Source organism: Eublepharis macularius, chromosome 4, assembly GCF_028583425.1.
Source record: "Eublepharis macularius isolate TG4126 chromosome 4, MPM_Emac_v1.0, whole genome shotgun sequence".
NCBI lineage: Eukaryota > Metazoa > Chordata > Lepidosauria > Squamata > Eublepharidae > Eublepharis > Eublepharis macularius.
Window position 1 is genome coordinate 114,308,305 of NC_072793.1, and position 15,965 is coordinate 114,324,269.

At 40.4% G+C, this 15,965-nt stretch overlaps 2 protein-coding genes across 2 annotated transcripts in view; one reads left to right on the top strand and one right to left on the bottom strand.

The window, feature by feature from the left end:
- TMEM40 (transmembrane protein 40) overlaps window positions 1-10,210 on the top strand; it is a 29,293-nt gene extending 19,083 nt beyond the window's left edge. Inside the window, exons 3-10 of the mRNA XM_054978793.1 lie at window positions 1,184-1,276; window positions 3,623-3,658; window positions 5,506-5,538; window positions 6,169-6,228; window positions 6,797-6,868; window positions 6,949-7,023; window positions 7,918-7,980; window positions 10,122-10,210. Coding sequence (XP_054834768.1) covers window positions 1,184-1,276; window positions 3,623-3,658; window positions 5,506-5,538; window positions 6,169-6,228; window positions 6,797-6,868; window positions 6,949-7,023; window positions 7,918-7,980; window positions 10,122-10,141 — 452 coding nt within the window. The 3' untranslated portion in view covers window positions 10,142-10,210. The remainder of the gene's footprint in view (window positions 1-1,183; window positions 1,277-3,622; window positions 3,659-5,505; window positions 5,539-6,168; window positions 6,229-6,796; window positions 6,869-6,948; window positions 7,024-7,917; window positions 7,981-10,121) is intronic.
- TKT (transketolase) overlaps window positions 9,978-15,965 on the bottom strand; it is a 49,998-nt gene continuing 44,010 nt past the window's right edge. The window contains exon 14 of the mRNA XM_054978792.1: window positions 9,978-14,709. Coding sequence (XP_054834767.1) covers window positions 14,522-14,709 — 188 coding nt within the window. The 3' untranslated portion in view covers window positions 9,978-14,521. The remainder of the gene's footprint in view (window positions 14,710-15,965) is intronic.

Here is a 15,965-nt window from a genome sequence, read left to right on the forward strand (position 1 = left end):
TCAAAACCTTGAGTCACTTGGAAGGGTGTTTTCCCTGTGGAGCTGTGTAGGCTATTATTATATCAGTATTCTGCATAAGGTAAGAAGTCCACCCAGTCAACTTGTTGATAATTGATATAACATCTCAGGAACAGATCCAGTATCTGGTTAGTATGTTCTGATTGTCCATCCGTCTCTGGATGATAACTGGAGCATAACCCCTGCTTGATTCCTGTTACCTTCATAAGCTGCCGCCAAAAGTTAGCAACAGACTGAACCCCCCCCCCCCCCGGTCAGAAATTATCTTGTTTGGGAAAGAGTGCAAACATACCATACTCTGCATGGATTAGGTGGCTAGTTTCTTTGCTGTGGGGAATTTGGAGCAGGGAATTAAATATGCTTGTTTGGAGAATAAATCAACTACTACTAAGGTTACAGTTTTTCCCTTAGAGGTGGGAAGGTCAGTGATGAAGTCCATGGAGATGGTAGACCAAGGTCGCAGGGAGGTCTCTAGCAGCTGTAAGAGACCTGGAGGTGTGGTAGGAATCGACCCCTTCAAGTTCCAGGGCTGCTGCCAGGCTCTGGGGCCAAGCTATTATTTATTATTGGTACCTTTCCTCGTGCCTGCTCAGGTCAGGTTTCTGAGAGTGGTGCAGTAGGGATCTTGACCAAACTTGGATGATGGCTGGAGGAGAGCCTGCTGGCCCCCACAAACATACAACCACGAACATGTTCGTGAACAGGTCATGTTTGTGAGTCCCTGTTCATGGATGGCAATGAACAACGAACATCATGTTCGGGTTTTTTTCTGTTCGTGCCCATCTCTAATTGTAGTATTGGATAGTACCATTACTGTAATTAATGAGGCATTATTGTTTAATCATGGGCCCCCAAACTTGTTGACACTGTGGACATGTTTGGAATGTTGAGAAAGGGTAGTGCGCACTACACAAATTGGCTGCAGACCTAAAGGTGATGCCTCCTGAGATCTTCTAAAGGACTTCTTGCTCCAGTGAAATAGAGGAAAGCCAGGGCAGGTCTTTAAGAGAACCAGCAAATACTGTGGCAGGCGCCATGTTAGGAATCGCTATGTTAAAGCAACAGCTCTATTACCACAGATGTTTGAAGACCTTCCTTGCTCAGTGCTTAGCTGCATAAAGCTTAATTTACCACCCATGGTATATCTCTTTCTATAATTTAACAGACGGAAAACGAAAACAAATTGGAAAATCAAAATCTCGAGGCAGTGAAGACGAAAGTTCTGCTGAGGAGTTGGCAACACAGAGTCAAACACAAGGTAGCTAAGAGGAACTGTTAGACTTTTATTTGACCAAGGAATGTGGCTCCAACCTAGATGATAAAGTGAAGAGAGTCCTCCAGGGTTGCCAATCTCCAGATGTGGCCTGGAGAGATCCCAGAATTACAGCTGTTCAGTGCCTCTGGAGAAAGTGGGTGCTTTGAACAGCAGACCCTGCTGACGTCCCTCCTCAAACTTTTCCCTCTTCAGATTCCACCCCTAAACTGCCAGGAATTTTCTAACCCAGTGTTGGTAATGCTACTTCTGACTTGAAAATACACCTGAAATACAGCTTTAGAAACTATAACTGGCTGCAGAAAAAATGTTAAGGGTTCCCTTCCTGCATTTTCCCACACATATTTCTCCTCTCCTGACTGCTTTCTAGAGTTGGCAGACCTAGCCTGGCAACCAGCAGGAGATTGGGGGGGGGCAGGGACATGGGGGACAACTGTTGGTTATGGCATGATATCACTTCTGAGGGAAAAATGGAAGTGATGTCAAGTCTCTCTAGGAATAACTAGAAATTCTATGGCATAACCATAGATTTTTGGGTGATTACCAGAGAGTGATATCACTTCCAGGTTTTTCCCAGAAGTGACATCAGTCCTCTCTAGAAATCACAAAATACTCTGTGGTTTTACCATAGAGTTTCTGGTGAATCCTAGAGAGGCATGATGTCACTTCTGGTTTTCCCTGGCTCAATGGCCATGTTTTTCCTCCTGTCACCACTCTGAGTGGTTGCTGGAAACTGTAGCTAGGGGTGGGGGATTTATCCAAGGGGGCTGGCAAACCTACTGCTTTCACACATGCAGTGAAAAGATAGTAAATGCCTCTTTCCCCGGTAGAATGTGGAATATACTCTAGAATTCCCCACCTGGTTTTTCTAAGCAGAACATCTGTGAGAAAAGAACACAGTGTTATAATTACTTTAAACCAAAACCACTGTATGTTATCAATTTAGGCTTGGTTTACATGATGAAAGAGTGAGGTGCTTGAGTCCTGAGGTAGTAGGATGGATTGTACCAGTTCAGAATACAGTTAAGAGGTGCCGTTGTTTTTAATGTCAATCCATGTAAAAACTCCTTGCAAGTAAAAAAAATCTGGCACAAGAAGAAGTAGGGTTCTAGTTCAGCCTGACACCAGCTGTGCTAGTTTTCCATCTGCAGAAAATTGCTTATGTGTAGAACCATTTAAAACGTTATTTCTACACTGTGGAGAGCACAGGTGACTACTACCTCATTCCAATCCTATCTCGAGGCAAAGGGATAGGCGAGGACTTAACAACACCCCTTCCCCCAATTCATCACTCATGCCTATGTGTTAAGGTAGGAGAACCTTAGTCCATAATGCAGACACTGGCATTGCCCCTCAGCTGAGAGGCCCCAGCCTCACAATGCTTAGCTAACCTGAGTATAAAGATATCTGCCAATACAAGAGCTCTGGCAGAAAAGACACTAACCAATATAACTTATGTCTACGTGAGTTCTAATAGGTAAAACAGGAACAAAATAAGACAAATTAATTTATGCAAATTCCTTTAATCTGAAATTTTCCATCATGTAGTAAAGAAAAGTTTCAAATAACTAAACATATGGGTATAACAGTATCCCTGAGTTCAACTGAATAATTGTTTTTGCTTGATTTTATGATAAGCGAAATTCAGTTTTTCTTCCCAGTCTATCAAGGTACTGAATACTTCCAATTCACTTTGCTTGGAAAAAGAAATCCAGTTCCAGTAACACACTGGACAACAAAATAACTAGATTATTATTTATAATTTAAAAGACATAGTCACACAATAACAACACAGTGTTTTTTAACTTTGTGGTTTGTCTAGTTTTAATTGATTTTACATTATACCTTGAGTTGGTCATTGGTGCTCAATCTTGGGTGCTGAGTTGGTCAAGAAAAACCCAGCAATTGCAGTAATAATTGCAATAATGTCAATTATACTAAATCAATTTTTTTCATATATATATTACCATAAACAAGGTGGTAAGAGCCCAGAAAATCTCATCCAGTTCTCTAGCCAGACAAAACTGACTCTTCCTGTCCTGCTTCCTCTCCACTTGGTTTACTGCTCCTGCTTGACAAAATCAGGTTGTTCCTGTCTCTCCAAGCTAACCAACTGAGTGATTACATGAGATTTAATACTCACGCCACACCACTGAAAGGTCTTCCAGGAGAAGACTGCCTCCTCCAAGTTTATACAATAGTAGCAGGCAGTCCAGTTGCTATTTCCCACCAACATACCTTGAAAAACTTTCCTTGCTTTTTACCAGAGGCAGGCTAGAACACTAAACAAATAAACATTGTTAACTGTTCTGTATTTTTGCATCATTTTAGATACAGCCAAAGAAGTTATTCCATACAGTGAATCAGGTATGTAATCTGGAATTACATCTCTCAATAACTTGGTATTAACCATGGAAGGGTAACACCTCTCTCTCTCTCTCTCTCTCTCTCTCTCTCTCTCTCTCTCTCTCTCACACACACACACACACACACACACACACACACACACACACACACACACACACACACACACACACACACAGCAACCTGAAGTATACAGCTGGCAGGAGGGAAGGGGCAATGCACAAAACAAAGCGTTACACAGGTTTATATGTAAATCACAGTTATCCCCTAAAAGGTACCTATAAAGTGTTAAAAGTCAGTAGAAGCAAAAAGGAATATAGCTGAGACAAAACGTTTCATGCACATACTTACAATTTATCATTAAGCTTGGTAACCATGTTTAATGCTCTGTGAGTTCCAAAAAGAACATATAATACATTCTCAGCCCTGATTGTACAACTGCTTAAATGAAAGTTTCCTAATACCCACAATGTCCAAATAAATTAAAAGAGATAGAGTGGACTGTATCACATACTGCTTTTCCACACACACACATACAGATTTTTTCTTTGTACACTTACCACTTACCATCTTACCAGGATTAGCTAGAGTTCCCTACCTCAGGTACATGCCTTGGTCAAGTACATTTCCTAACACAAAAGAGGGAAACTTCCTTAGAAAACACCAACGATAAGAGAGCACCTGCTCAAGGAAGTGGAATCAGCAATAAAGTTTCCGTATCAGACAGTATAGTCCATATTTATAAAGCCTTCAATGGGCAAACTCCAGTACAATTATTTTCACATACAAATGCATAAATCCCCTACACACATGTCATGTGAAACTGGTGTTGTTACAGGTACACATAAATCAAGATAACCCAAGAACTAGGGTATGTACAGTCCAAACCCAAATGGGTAACCAAACGCCGCTCGTTCCCCTAAGTATGGGGAGAGCTCCGGTTTGAATTGCGGGCAGCTCGCGTTCCCGAAAGCTGGCTACGAGCTTCGCCGGCCCTTTGTTTCTTTGCTCGTTTCGAAGCAATTCTTCTTCCAGCCAGTATTTAGAAAATCCTGAATAAACGAATTCCGATATCATCAATTTCAGTGGGTTCAATGACCCCATTGAAGAATTGCTTTGAAACGAGCAAAGAAGCACCAGTTTCACATGACATGTGTGTAGGGGATTTATGCATTTGTATGTGAAAATAATTGTACTGGAGTTTGCCCATTGAAGGCTTTATAAATATGGACTATACTGTCTGATACGGAAACTTTATTGCTGATTCCACTTCCTTGAGCAAGTACATTTCCTGCCATATAAGATATGAAGCACCCAAAAGGAAGCCATGACCTTCAGTTTGCAAGACCTGAGCAAGGCTGTCAATGATAGGACGTACTGGAGGTTGTTAATTTATAGGGTCACCATACATCAGAAGCACTGTGATGGCACAAATACACATACACGAACATTCACAGAGAGACATACATATGACTACACTGTCCCAAACGCAAACTGAAGAGATGTGGCCTTATCAAGAAATCAAGAAATGAAGCTTGAACAAAGAAGCTACAATTTTCTTGCTCTATTTTGGATGTTTCAGTCTCTTGCTTCTCCCTCTAGTGGTCACTGAAATTTATTTTCAATTGTGTACATCTAATACTGCTGGTTACATCAATACATCACTTGCTGGGAAGGTCTGATGAGTGAGAAAAAACATTTGGAATTACTTTTCTATTTATTTCAGAAAAAATCTTCCATCTCTTCTGTGCCTTTTCATAAATATAATAAATATAATAAATATCATTAAAACTTTATACCCCAAAAAGATGCCTTCTTTTGTGATAGAATATTTTGTTGTTCTTTTTCAGAGGTAATGGGCAGAGACAGTACAACCACAGATGGTAAATATAAATTGAAGAGTCAAAGATATTTTGTTGTATAATGTGTACCTTTTAACTTTATGGAATATTACTGCTAGTTTTCATTCCGGAATATGAAAATGTAAACACTGGGCCATCTGCCTTGTATTGACTCAATTTTATCTTCTTTCAGGAACAATATCAAATGTAAAAACAAAACTTTTATTGTCCATACACTAGCTGTTTATGGAGGGAAATCTCATGGAACGTATTATCAAACTAGACTGTGTCATGCTTGTCTTTATGGTGGGCCTTTCCCCTTTTTCCAAACAAGTCAGTCTTCACCTTGTTGACTCATGGAGAAAGGCCTGCAATTTTGGAAATCAGTGGGGGTCTCCTTTGCTTACTCCCAACTCAGATCCAGTTGTCTCCTAAGTCAAGTAAGGAGATAAAGGTCCTCCTTCCACTGAATGTTTTCTACCCTTTGTGAAGAGCCCTCAGCGGGCAAACTTAATACCTACCTAGTGCTCAGTAATAACTAGCCAAATAATCCATTGACCACATTAACATTTTGCAACTTCAGTCCATGTACTAATATGGGTTAATATGGTATGCCTGGTTAATATAGATCTGCCTGGCTATTATTTTTAATTTGAATTTAATTTCCTATAGTGTCTGAGAAGGATACTTGCCATTTGCCTGAGCATCCAAGGTGGTGGATACGAAAAGACGGTAAGAATTTAATTGGCTCCAAACGTGGATGGAAACCTTGCTCATTATGAACCATTGCTAAACCTGAGAGACCAGTTTAAAATATTTAGCCCTGGCATTCTAAAGGTATAGTGAAGAGCATCAAAAGAGTGCTTTTCTAACACCATTATATAATCAGTTAGATCAGAGACTAAGCATTTCCAGATAGGAAGCCTTTAGCAATTGAACACTAAATATGCAATACTATTCTTAGCAATTAATCTCTGAATATGTTCTTAACTTGGCATCTCTAATCATGTATGAATAAGGCATATTCCCATATGTTAAATAATGTATATGGCTAAGAGGTTTGCTGACGCTGTATTCAAGTCTAGAAGTTAATGCATCTGAAATGGATGCATAAATCATTTATTTTGAGTGCTGTTAGCAGCCTGTGTCTTTATTCTCTAAACTACTTGAACGATGACAGCCTTCATTTCTCCCAAAAAAGAAACCTTTATGTGTTCAGGTATGTTTCAGAAATGTCAGTCATTAAATTAGGACCTTGGTTTTGATTTTGCCATTTCATTTCTTGGGGTTTTTTTTCCAGATGAATTCTTCCATTTTGTCATTGTTTGCTTTGCAATTGGAATCTTATTAGTTTGTTACTACAAATATCAAGGTAAGTCAAAATTGTAATGCAATTATTACAATTCTGGTGAAAGATAACAAATTTCAGCATGTACACATTCTAATTTTTAGAATGGACAGTTTCTGTCGGTGTTGGCTTGATGACCTTTGCAGCCTTGGAGACAACTGGAATATATTTTGGCCTAGGTAAGTTTTTAATGTACCATAGCATATAGCAAAATAAGCTGCTCCTTCTTATAGACATCTAAGGGACAAACTAGATGTGTCTGCAAAGGGGGTGTGAACTGTTTTGGCATTTGAAAAGGGGGGGGGGACTCAAGAGCACCTCAGCTCACCACAGAGCATTTTAAAATTGCTTTAAGATGGTGCATCTATGGTTCAGACCCATGAACACCATCATATCTCGTTTGGCCCTGAGGCTTAACATTTTAAGAAACTAGTATTAATGGAAAACTATACCTTGTTCAATTAGTACTCTTTTGTTCAGCCAGAACATCCGAGGTGGTTTAGTTAAACCTACAATATAAATAATGGCAAAAGTGTTGCCATTAGAGCAGCGTGTAGAAAACTGTCTGACAGATGGGAGAAGCAGAATTTCACTTTTAGAGACCTTTTGCACATGCTGCAAAGATGGTATTAATTGGTTGCTGTAGCGTGAATGGGCAATAGACATTAAATGGTGACATCCTTACTCTTGTTCCAAACGTGGTGTCCCATTCTAGTCCTCACTTTAAGCCTCTGGCTGTAGCAGCTGCTGTGATTCTTCTTTTTTTGGTCTTCCCTTTGTCAGCTGAAAACAGAGCTTCCTCTCTCAGGCCAAGCTGTTGAGCAGCAGCTCTGACTTTCTCCTCTGGATCTTCCCCTTCCTGAGAGGCAAACAAGGCGGGTTGGGGAAGGGGAGATACAGAGACGGCTACAGATACATCCCTAAGCCTTCTGAGGACCCTATCATTAGTGATCTAATTTAATAACTCAAAACTGTAACTTCCTTGTGCTGGTGGTTTGTACTACTCATATTTTTCTTCCTTGTATGTAAAGACCCTGAACTAAACCCTTCGTTTTGTTTTTGTTTTCTAACAGTGTATCGTATTCGTGCTATCCTGGATAGTTTTATTCCTCTGCTTCAGAGATTCAAACTACCTGGTAATAAGATACTCATGTCACCCAGTTCTACAATGTTTGAGGATTCTTATTTAATAATTACCTTTACAATTAATTTTTTAAAAAGCTTTCACTTGGAGCTTGGAAAAAAGGGAGGATGGTAGAGAGGTTGGGAAAAGACAAAGGGGAAAAGAAATAAAAGACAGCTTCCAGGAGTGGAGTTCCAACTCCATACCTCATAGCAGCTCACTGAATTTTAAATGTGTTGCATGATGTTGCAAGATACACACAGTGCTCCAGGGTCCCATCCAGTATAAATATTCATGTTGATAACGCTTGCTAAAGCACCAGGGCAAGCTAATGCGGGAAATAAGATACAGGCATTGGAGAAGCCGACAGCAAAAGGTTGTATTTGATCCCTCTCCTCTTCACTCTGAATAGCACTCTCAGGTTGATTCAACAGAGGGTGCACTCCAATTCAGCATCCAAACTGGAGTGGAATGGGGGACATTCACTTGATGTTGTCCTTTCATTGTTCAGGTTCTGTTTTGTCCTTCATTTGAGGCTGTCTTTCCTTAATCTGGTTCGACACAGAACTTTAGTCTAATTGCCTTTGCACACCTTGTGGATGAGAAGGTGCACATTTTTTAAAGATTGCGCATATCTTGGGCCATTTTCCTTGCTTCAGCTTCCCATGGCCATTACTTCATCCACAAACACCAGGAGTTTCTTTGAGGTTCTTATGAAAACTGGGAATTCAAGAGCTAGTAGTTCATGGCAATAGATTTTTGTAATACTATTGAGCTATACTGATCTAATAATTGTGATTTTTTTTTTTAAAAAAAGTCTGATAAAAGCTCTTTGGTGATGGGGAACTAGCAGTCATGGGGGGGCTGAGGCAAGGGAAGTGTGGGGAAAACTGCCATGTGGATGCTCTGCTGGGCCCTGTTTATGGCCAGTGTGTGGAAACTGCCTGAACTGAAAGTAACTAGCATATCCACTGTAGTCTCACACTTGTTTACATACATGTATGTGTGTGCAATTGCTCTTGTGGAAACAACAAAGAGACATCTGGAATAGCCAGAACAGAAGATCAGGCTTTTTCAGTGATGGTCTCAAAATTCCATCTTTTCAGTCCTTAGTACTTTTAAAAACAGGTACTGTCGACCTTAATATTAACTGGTGTAGCATTGCAGGCAAGCTCCTTCTTTAAAAGTCACTTCACAAGTCCCTGTTCTTTCAGGCTACAATCAGACATCAGACCGAAATCACACTCCCTCCTTCCCTCCCATGGGGATTGAAGCTGGAAGTCTTTTTAGTTCTGATGCCTGTATGCAGATACCTGGATTTAATGGGGTTGGTTTTCTTCCTACCAAGATTTTAAACCACAGTTTAATCCTGGTGAAGAATTCCAGTTACTGAAAACAATTAGTCCATGCATTTCACATTTAGATAGATGATTAATAGGAAGGACATCTGTCTTCAAAGTCAGTTTATGTAAGAGGAGGGGAAGCATATGAGACTGGAAATTAATAAGGATCCTCCCCATTGCAAACAAAGACTCTCTGTGGCATCAGAATGCAGCCTTAGCCTTCGCCTGTCATATAGGGGACAATACTACCTACTCTATACTGCATATGTAGTTATTACTGATAACATATACATGAAACACTTTGAACACCTGAAAATACATGTGGGTATGTAATATTAACTGGCGATAGCTGTAATGAAAACAGGTTGCACGGACCCTTTTCATGCATTTAGTGTACATTTAAACATCATGATATTTGAGTCGTCATTACATGGCTAGAAAATGGCTAGAAGTGTTTATCATTATGTTCCTGAAATCTCTGCTTATTTCCTTTAAGCATCTATATTTTGCTTATAATTAAACTATAACAAACACCATGCTGGAGCTTCCCAAGTAAAAACCTGCTCAAGTTGACCTACTGCTGATAAAGCTGGAAAAGAAGTTTTAATTTGATTTTATAATTTCTCTTCATCCTTTTTTCTTTTATTAAAATAACAAAACAATAGGGTTAAAGATGTTTATATTTCCACAAATACAGCTTTATTTGTGATAGTGATACAGTCATTCAACAAGGTGGTAGCACTGCATTACCAAACATTTGAAAATAAGCTTAAGACAAAACTTTTTTCTTCATTTGGTTTTCACCATGTAGGTTTCAAGAAAACAAACTGAAGATTTCAAGAGTGCATAAACGAATCTCCAGCCTTAATGTTAACAAGGTGTCATGATGTCTAGCATACAACTGTGTCTTAAACATACAAAGGTGGTTTTCTGTGACTTGGGGAGAAGAAAACCAACACTGGGGTAACCCCTTTCTTCTCTTTTGTATAGGATGTGATTAAGAAAATGACTGGGTCTAACAATCTCATTCCTGTCTTTTTTGTATAGATGGTCTGACGTCACACAGTTCAGTCAGCATTTATTAGACCCTTAGTAGCCTATCCCAACTTCCCCCAAGTTTCACAAACAAGACTTTGAATGTCATTCCTGTTAGTGTTACAACTAAACTCTCCCCTCATCCAAATACTTGTTCAGGAGAGTCAGTGTGGGTGAGGGCTCCCAGACAGAGGTGACTGCAGTGTTATGCGAGGCGGCTATTTTTACATAAATAGTAGACGACTTTCTTCGTCTTCTGGGTGTGTCTGAAAATAAAATAGCCCATCTACACACTGAGCAAACAAAATAGCCCACCATATAGGGATAGCCAACCCTTGGAGACCCTTGCCTCCACTTGATGCCAAAGCATAAAAACAGCCATTACTTTGAATTTCCATTAATTTGAAGTACAGTTTCTATTATTATGTTGTATTATAGGGAGAAAGGCTAGGTTTCATGAACTCCTTAGTCATCCATTTTGTTAGAAAACACCATGAAAAGATTTAACCTTGCAGGCTCTTAACAACAGAGGATGTGTTGTAGGAAAAGCTACCAACTAGCAACAACAGTCACCATAGCATGTAATAGCCAAGGCCCACACTGCAGGAGTTTATTTGAACTGGGGAGCTAGATTAAGTCGTTTCTCAAAGTTTTGTTCATTTCTTCAGAAGCAGTATACTTTTGCTGCAAATATTACGATATAGCGATCTAAAAATTAGTACTCCAACAGTTCTGTAGCTCAAAGTAGACTGGTATACCCCCGTGTTTACTAGAGACAGATGAAGATTAATCCCTTAGCACTAAATCATATGGTGTATAGGGTCAAAAACTGATGAAAAGATACTCCAAGGGCAGTGCCATTCAAATGAAAAATTAAATGCCTTTTTTATCAGATCTTACTTCTCATAAGTCAGTAGCTCCCCCGTGTTTCAGGTGAGGCAAGGCATGAGTAAGGTAGAAGGGATCAGGATTAGGAAATGAATGTTCTTGCTTGTCCAGCCAAAGAAACAGGCCTTCCCTAAACATCTGGCTTGCTGATTATCTTGCACATCTTCCTTTGGGAGCCAGAGATCAGTAGGGAAACTTAGGCTGCACCCCCCCCACTGGATTCAACCAAGGTCTTATGGTCAGGATATGCTATAGTCTTAATACTTTTTCATCAAAATAGGCAAAGATTTCAGTATTTTTTGTGTAAGTAGCTAAATCTTTAAAGTATATTAATAAACTGTATATTTAGACTATCAGAACTATTGGTCTGTGGAATCATGTAAAATACAGCTAAATCTCATAAACCACTCACAATGGAGTAGTGCTACTAATCCTGCACAAATACTTTGAAATAAATAGTCTGAGTGGCATTAGAAACATGAGGTGGTAGCCTACAAAAAAAACCTCCCTTCTGAAATACATTAATAATTTTAGATATGAAGTTAATAATTTTGTAAAATTTAGAATTTGCTTAAGAGATTCTAAAATGAAAACTGGATTTAAAAAGTTAAAAATTGCTTTCATTGCTCTGGTATATGAGAAATGAAGGCTGAAGAAGGTTCCCCCCTCCCCCACACACTTTTTAAGCACCTAATGTTTGTTGCATTACACTGACAAGTATATGAAAATGAAGTGCCTATTAATTGTATAGACCTAGTCCTGCAAAAAGTCAAATTGGTTTCCTGTGATTGATGGTTGCCAACTGGGCATCTGTGCAGCCAGGTACCCAGGATTCCCATGGCGAATCAGCTTAACAGAATTCTAAAACTCTAGTCAAACTGACTCTGAAATCATCTTCTCTTGGAGTTTTGATTCTCCTCACCTCCTGATGCCATATTAAGAAAAAGTGACGAATATCTAAAGGCAGGTCTAACAATTGAAAACACCAGCTACATCAAGGTTTGGCAAAAGACCAGAATTCTCTTTGAGAAAAACCAATTTTGTAGCCATCTGCAGTAGCTAGTGGGTAACCATACTGGTGGGAACAGAAGACAGGTCCTTCAGCGCTCCTAATCCACAGACAGGGACACAAACATACAGAAGCTAAACAGGTTTGGCTTTGAATGGGAGACCCCTGGAAATCTTACGGAAACCTGCTTGGAGAAAAACAGGAAGCAATGAATTAATGAGCTGGGCCGATTCCACACGTCTTACCTGCCTGCAGAACATCGCATGAAAGACCCAGAAGACAACGTCTTCTCGCGCAAAATCGCACCAGGAAGATGTTGTTATCCGGGAGTTTTGCATCATTTCACGCAAAAATCCCGGATAACAGTGTCTTCCTGGTGTGATTTCATGCGATGTTCCGCAGGCAGGTAAAACGTGTGGAAATGGCCCTGTTCTCATGAATTCTGTATGATTCTGGCCCCTTCCCCCAATACTTGAGACTTGTACTCTCCCTTCCTTGCTCCAAGCATGGCGGGACAGACTAGCAATGAACACTAAAGCTGAGAAACACCCAGGGACAAGATGTCCCTGAGCAATGTTTGCTTTAAATTAGAGGTGGCTGAACCACAGGCTGTCCAAATATTTCAGCCGACAGCACTGATTTCCAGCAAGCAGGACCAGAAATGGAAACAAGGTCTTTGGCTTTTTTACATCAGTATATTTCATTACACATTATCTGCACTGTAAGTGTGCACAGTTCACCATTCAGAGGGAAAAGCACACACTGCCTACATGCGAGATAGTGACATTAAGAAAATATGGAGCTACAGCAACAGTGGAAGAAGTGCACAGAAGGAAAACCGTCTTTCTGTTCTTGGTATGGAAAGACATCAGATTGGATGAAAATGTTGCATGGAAAAAACTGGACTATAGTTTTCTTTACAGAAATGTGACATACATTTTGGATTGGATGCAGTGTGAGGACCCTCTGAGGACTATGCAAATATTGCTGATCCTTCCACGAAGCAGTGATTTCAGACCTCAGGAAAGTTTACACCTGTGGTCACAAGATCAGTATAGAGTAGCAGCCATGTGAGTCAGGAAAGGGTAAGATCTCTTCCTCATTTGTCAGTGGAACTCTCCCACAGGAAGCAGAGATTCCACTCTCTTCCCCCTCCCCACAGCAGCCTTCCAACCCACATGCCTATTACTCCATGTAGGTCCTGTGACCACAGGAATAAACTTAAAGTGGTTGCTGTGTGGAGAGGAAAGCAGGGAAGACCCAGAGCCATTATAGCACCTTCTGCTGATTGACTGCAGAAACAAGTCATTTATCTCAATTGGTGTATGCAAATTCTTTAGAATTAAATGGATATTTAGAGCAGGAAATGATGTTGCACCATCATTTCAACATCATGTGCAACATCATTTCCTGCTCTAAATATCCATTTAAGTCATATCTTATCTGAGGTAAGTAGAACCAATTCAAACAAAATTGTCAAGGCTATTGTGCTGCAGTAGACAGTGCTGTGGATCTGAAGGGAGTCAGGTTCAAATCCCTGCATATGACCAGGGCTTTTTTTCAGTAGGAACGCAGTGGAACGGAATTCCGGCACCTCTTAAAAATGATCACATGGCTGGTGGCCCCGCCCCCTGATCTCCAGACAGAGGGGAGTTTAGATTGCCCTCTGCACCGGAGCGGCACAGAGGGCAATCTAAAATCCTGTCTGTCTGGAGATCGGGGGCGGGGCCACTGGCCATGTGACCATTTTTGCCAAAGGCGATTTAAACGTTAACCCCCTCCTTGTTCCAGCTGACTTAAAGTGACATCATTGTGTGGTCCTGAGTTCTACCACTGAGTTCCACCACCTCTTTTCCCAGAAAAAAATCCCTGCATATGACTATGAAATTCACATGGGCTTGAGAACTAACTTTCAGCCTCATCTACCTGTGAGAGGATTGTTTGGAAAGCAGAGAAGAGTTTTAAAGAATTTGTAAATGCTGAAAGGTGTCCTTGAAGTCTGACAATTAAAAATGGGGGTGGGGGAATGAAGATTTCAATGTTTGTTTTGTCCCTAGTGTCAGTATCCATGTGTAGCTTTCTAAATATCCCTTCACTCCTGTTCAAAACAGCCAGCAAAATGAGCAAGCACTATTTTTCTCCCAAAACTTTAATTTTTATTCAAATCCTCTGTCATTAAAACTCTGCATATCATTTTAAACATGTGTTTGAAATAGTACTTCTTCCCCACCCCACCCAAATAGCCATTCCAGCCTAACATGTTGGGCCTACAATTCAAACTACTCTGCATTCCTTGATTTGGACACTGCTACCTTCACAGCCTGGATAATGGCCTCCTTATCAATGCCAAACATCCTGAGCAGCTCAGCTGGCTTTCCACTTCTTGGTACATTGGACACTGCCAAGCGACTGACTGTGATCCCAGGTTCTCCAACCACAGCAGCGGAAACTGCTTCTCCAATGCCACCTAAGAAAAAAATTATGTACAACAGATAAGTCAAAATTTTCTCTAAGCAACTGATGCTGCTAAACAAGAACAAATTGGACAGTTTAGAGGGCTCAGAAAGAACCTTTGCTTGCTCCTATACAAAGCTATTCCTTAAACAAATCTAAGAATAAGATTAATGCTTTGGAGGCCTGGTCTTGAGTGAGACTCTTCAAGAATCCTTATGGTGTGTGATGATAGTCAGATCCAGTTCTACTTTTCCCAATGAACAGACAATGGAAATTGATGGAATGTTAGGAGAAACTGGGAGTTGAGAGCTGTTAAAGTCAGTTAGGGAGACAGCTGAGAGCTGCAAGTCTGACGAGATGGACTTTTAGTCTATGAAGCAGTAGCCCGGGCTCTGTGAAAAATTACTTCATAACCATTCACAGCAGGAATAGCCTGGGATCAACAGTTCGTTTATTAAAGACAATGTATCTTAATGAGGAGTTCCCTCTAGTAATGTTCAAGATATAAACAAAGACTTTCCCCCCTTTCTGTTTAAAACTTGTTGAATGGATGTCTATTGCACCAGAGAAAACAATACACAAACAAAAGCTATTCCAGTCACAATCTCTCTCTCTCTCTCTCTCAAATGAATTTCATAGAGGCAGTGTAAAACAGAAACGACTACTGAGTTTCCTACTCCAAAAGGCCCTGGACATTAGATGGGTGAGGAGGATAAATATAAGGAACTGGCTGCCCAGTCTGGTGAAGTTTCTGGGAAGAGGAGAGAAAGGCCCCTATGTTTATTAGGGTCAGGGCTGTCTACCTAATAAATAGACTAGATGGGTGGTGAACTGTTACTGTTCTGAACGGCCTGTGTAGCCAAGAACCAGTGAAAGGAGCTTGTGATGGGTGGCAGTGTGTCAGGAGGTCACACAGGGTCTCAGGACATAGGAGTTGTCATAGAAGATACAATGCCCTAACAATTTATCCTATGTGTATGTAGAGGGAGATACACATAGTGTATTATGCTTCCAAATTTACAATTTGTTGTATTTTTTGTGTTTTTGGTGTTTTTTTAAATTGCTGATGGACAGCTCCATCCACTAAAGTAGGATAGGTGGTTGGACAGATTTATGGAGAACAGATTTATCAATATATCCAATTCTCAACATGGCCCTATCTGTGGATACTTAAATCCGGAGACTGAGACCATGAACAGACCAGCCAGATATGTGGGGAACACGAACACGAACACGAACACACACACACACACACACACACACACACAC